At 39.1% G+C, this 3,997-nt stretch overlaps 1 protein-coding gene across 1 annotated transcript in view; it reads left to right on the top strand.

Annotated features, from left to right (window-relative positions):
- Window positions 1-1,637, top strand: part of NAF1 (nuclear assembly factor 1 ribonucleoprotein) — a 24,683-nt gene extending 23,046 nt beyond the window's left edge. The window contains exon 10 of the mRNA XM_009893774.1: window positions 1,213-1,637. Coding sequence (XP_009892076.1) covers window positions 1,213-1,637 — 425 coding nt within the window. The remainder of the gene's footprint in view (window positions 1-1,212) is intronic.
- Window positions 1,638-3,997: the final 2,360 nt, after the last annotated feature.

The raw sequence follows: 3,997 nt of genomic DNA, 5'->3' as shown, positions 1-3,997 counted from the left end.
TCACCTCCTTGTTTTCTATGTGCCTCAGCAGAGTTTCCAGGACGATCTGCTCCATGATCTTGCCCGGCACAGAGGTGAGACTGACTGGCCTGTAGTTCCCTGGGTCTTCTTTCTTTCCCTTTTTGAAAACAGGGGTTATGTTTCCCCTTTTCCAGTTGGCAGGAACTTCGCCAGACTGCCACGACTTCTCAAATATGATGGCTAGTGGCTTAGTGACTTCATCTGCCAGTTCCCTGAGGACCTGCAGATGTATCTCATCAGGTCCCATGGACTTGTGCACCTTCAGGTTCCTCAGGTGGTCTCGCACTTGATCCTCACATACAGTGGGTGGTTCTTCACTTTCCCAATCCTCGCCTTTACATTCTGCGTCATGGGCAGTGTGGCTGCCGTCCTTGCCAGTGAAGACTGAGGCAAAAAAGTAGTTGAGGACCTCAGCTCTGTCTCTGTCCTGGGTAACCAGTTCTTATGATCCCTTCTGGAGAGGGCCAAATTTTTCCTAGTCTTTCTTTTCTCGCTGACATACTCAAAGAAGGATTTTTTTGTTTGTCTTAATGTCCATGGCCAGATTGAGTTCTGTCTGGGCTTTAGCTTTTCTAACCCGATCCCTGGCTGCTCGAACAATTCCTCTGTATTCCTCCCGGGCTACCTGCCCCTGTTTCCACTCCCTATAGGCTTCCTTTTTCCTTTTGGTCATGTCCTGGAGCTCCTTGTTCATCCATGTAGGCCTCCTGGCTTTTCTGCCTGCCTTCCTTTTTTGAAATATCAACTCAGGTCTGAAAGCTGTATACCACTTCAGTGTAATGCAGTGTTGATTTGTCTTCATTTTTAAAATGTGTTGCTTTTAAATCTTGTTTTAAACCAAAGCTCCCAGAATACTCACAGTTTGACTGTTCCTGTGATTCATTAACACAAATGAAAATGTCTGTAGGGGAAGAAAGTGAAATTTCTCTTTTTAATGACTGAATTTGCAACCCTCAGGATCATTCTTCCTATATTACTCTAATAAATCAAGAAGAGTTACTAAACAGTAGACTTGCCAGTATTATTTTGTTGTTTATGTATTATTTGCCAGTATTATTTGTTGATAAGCTTACTTTTCAAATTTCTATGACTTAAGGTTGAAACATGTGTGACCACTAAACTTAATCTTTCCAAAATAATACTAAAACTGCGTGTGGTTTTTTTTGTTTTTTTTCTGTATTTTTTTTTAAGGTGAGAATAGAGGACTTCATCAGTCAATGCAACAGCCTGCTTCAAGTTACTCCAGAGGATACCGTGGCAGAGGGTTCCCGAGGGATCCATTTCCTCCTCCGTCAGGCCCTCCGGGTTTTCTGAGACCACAAGTAAGACCACCACAGCTATACTCTTCAGACAACAGAATCCATCAGGAATCTCCAGTGTTTCCGCAACCTCATAGAAAAGAAAATCCAGTGATGCAACAGTATCCGTTTCCTCCTCCAGTTTTTGATTCTGTTAATGAGATGCATCAATTCCACCTCCCACCTTCAAATCTGAATATGATTTGGACAGGCCCAAACACGTACAGCTCCTCATACCCATTTTTGCCACCGCCACCTCTGCCACCACCTCCTCCACCTCCTCCAGATAGCCATCCTTCTCAGTTCAGGCCTTACTAAGTTTCCATAAATGTGCATACAGAGCATTGCAGTTTAAAGGGAGGAAGAACAGGGTACTAAGACTGTTCCCTTATTTTGGAGATGCTTTATTTTTCTGCAACAATAGAACAAATGGTTTCATGATCTGTTGGACATCTGTTCAAAACTATTTTTTTCTATATATGTTTTCTGTTTCAAGAAAAGAAAACTGTATGATAAAAATAACTGAATGTTAAATGGTTTATTTTTATAATATCTACTAGTTTAAGATGATAAATAAAAACTTTTTGGAGACATATGTAGTGGTGGAAATCTATTTTGTCATAAATTTAAGAGTTTATGTAACTACTGCCTAATAGCGATAAGATATGTCGCATAGATGGTATTTTAATATTTTAGGGTGGTTGTATTTTGCTATGCTAAACCATTTTACTCAATTTCTGCAAATTTTGAAACCTACTTGGCGTGGAAACTAAAAATCTGACAACTAAACTTTAATCTAGGTTTGCCTGTGTATATAAGGTATAAACTCCTGTTATTCAACTTTTAATATTGCATTAATTTAATATTAACTGAAAGACTGGAGCTGGAGGGTCTTTTTTTAAATAGCTGGAGTAGCTAGATCAGAATTCGGACCAGCAGCTTAAATACGTAAGCTTACTCAGATTTAGTGTCCTACAATAGCTATAGAAGATCAACTTGCCAGTTAGATGTTTTGTGGTTAATTTAGGGTGTAAAACTGCATTGTATGGGGAAATTACAAACAGGCATAACTTCTCGAGCTTGTCTTTGCTCCTAGTGCAGAAATGCCTATAGATACATAGAGCACGTAGTCAGCCTTTCTAGGAAGAAGTCCTCAGACCTGTCAGGGAGAGAAAGTATGCCATTTCAGAACTCCCTTGTCTAAATTTATATACTAAATGCAGATAGTACTAGATTGCTGTTTGATTATCTTAACAGTCAAAACTGTCTTTTCCGAAATGACGAGGTTCATCAAAAGCTTCCAGCTTTTTTTTCTAGGAGGGGGGTGGAATAGTCAACCAAAGACAGCCTGGAACAACCTCCACCTGTCCAGAGGGTCAGTCCTAAAATTATACTTCCTAATCTCCATGGAAGTGGCTCTAACTAACTAGGATGGAAACCATTGAATTGCATGATTTTTTTTTTTTTTTTAAAAAAGGCCAATAAAAAGTTGTGGGACAGAGACATCTTTAAGATGGTTTTTGCACTGAAAAATCATTACTAGTTGTAATGATTTTTGAATCATTAATGCAATCACTTTGAACCATTGAATGGAAATGCTGAAAGTGTGCAGTATGTATTTCTATTCTTAAACTCATGTTGGCCTCATTACTTGGATGTGTATTTAAAGGCTAATTAAGCTTTGCAGGTGTTGCTTAGACTTTAATTCCAAATAACTTAAGAATGAAGCAAAAAATTTAGTGCACAGGGGGAGGGAGACTGTCTTGTCAAGATGTTGCTACTGTGAATTAGAATTTAATTTCAGGCTTCTAAAGTTGCCTGTAATATATTTAAGTAATAATTCTATTCTTTCCTATATCCAAACCTACTATTTCATAGATGTGCAACTGGGAAGGTTGTATAGATCTCAAATTTTATGGCAAACTGGTACTCTACAGTGGCAACAAAATGTTTCAGAACTATAGCATTCCAGACATTAACATTTAACTCAGTTCTTGCAGATTTTTTTTTGGTAGTAAAAAGAGTGTCCAATTCTAGCCTGTTGCAAATGCTTATGTTTTGGGGGAATGGAGAAAGGGGTGAATTTCTGGCTATCTAAGCTGTAGCCCAGCTATTACCATTACAAGTGATAGGTCACGGTGTGAGTAAACCAAATAGCAAGTTTGCTTTGTCTGAGCTTCCCTTCGCTCACCTGGAGCTTTCTTTTTACTTGGTTTAGCTGTAACAGCAATTTGTTAATGACCGGGTGGGTATGATTAATTTGTTTTACATGTACTTTTTTTTTTCAATATGGTATACACATCGGTTTTATATCAATGGCAGCAGCAAGTAGTTATTTTGTGTAGAATGGGGTATTTATGGGTTTAATGGAGTAAGATAGTGTAGAGGAAGCCTCAAGTGGCAGTGCAGGATGCAGTGTAGAGGAGTACCGGGGATGTGGAGCCATGGGGCAGGCTGGCACTGGAAACCTGGGTTGCAAACTGCTCCCCGGCAGTCACTTGAAGAAATGCAGTCCTGGCTCTAAACAAAACCTGTTTTGAGTAGAATGGAGAGAAAAAGCATATAATACATGTAAAATGCACCATATACAGTAAAATCGGGTGTAAAGGTGAAGATGCAGACGGATGAAGAAAAAGCAAGATATTACAAATGTGTTATCAAACGTAAAAGTGATCTCA

This window comes from Charadrius vociferus, unplaced genomic scaffold (genome assembly GCF_000708025.1).
Source record: "Charadrius vociferus isolate BGI_N301 unplaced genomic scaffold, ASM70802v2 scaffold59, whole genome shotgun sequence".
Lineage (NCBI taxonomy): Eukaryota > Metazoa > Chordata > Aves > Charadriiformes > Charadriidae > Charadrius > Charadrius vociferus.
Note: the sequence above shows the minus strand (reverse complement) of the source record. Positions and strands in the feature narration are given on the sequence as shown.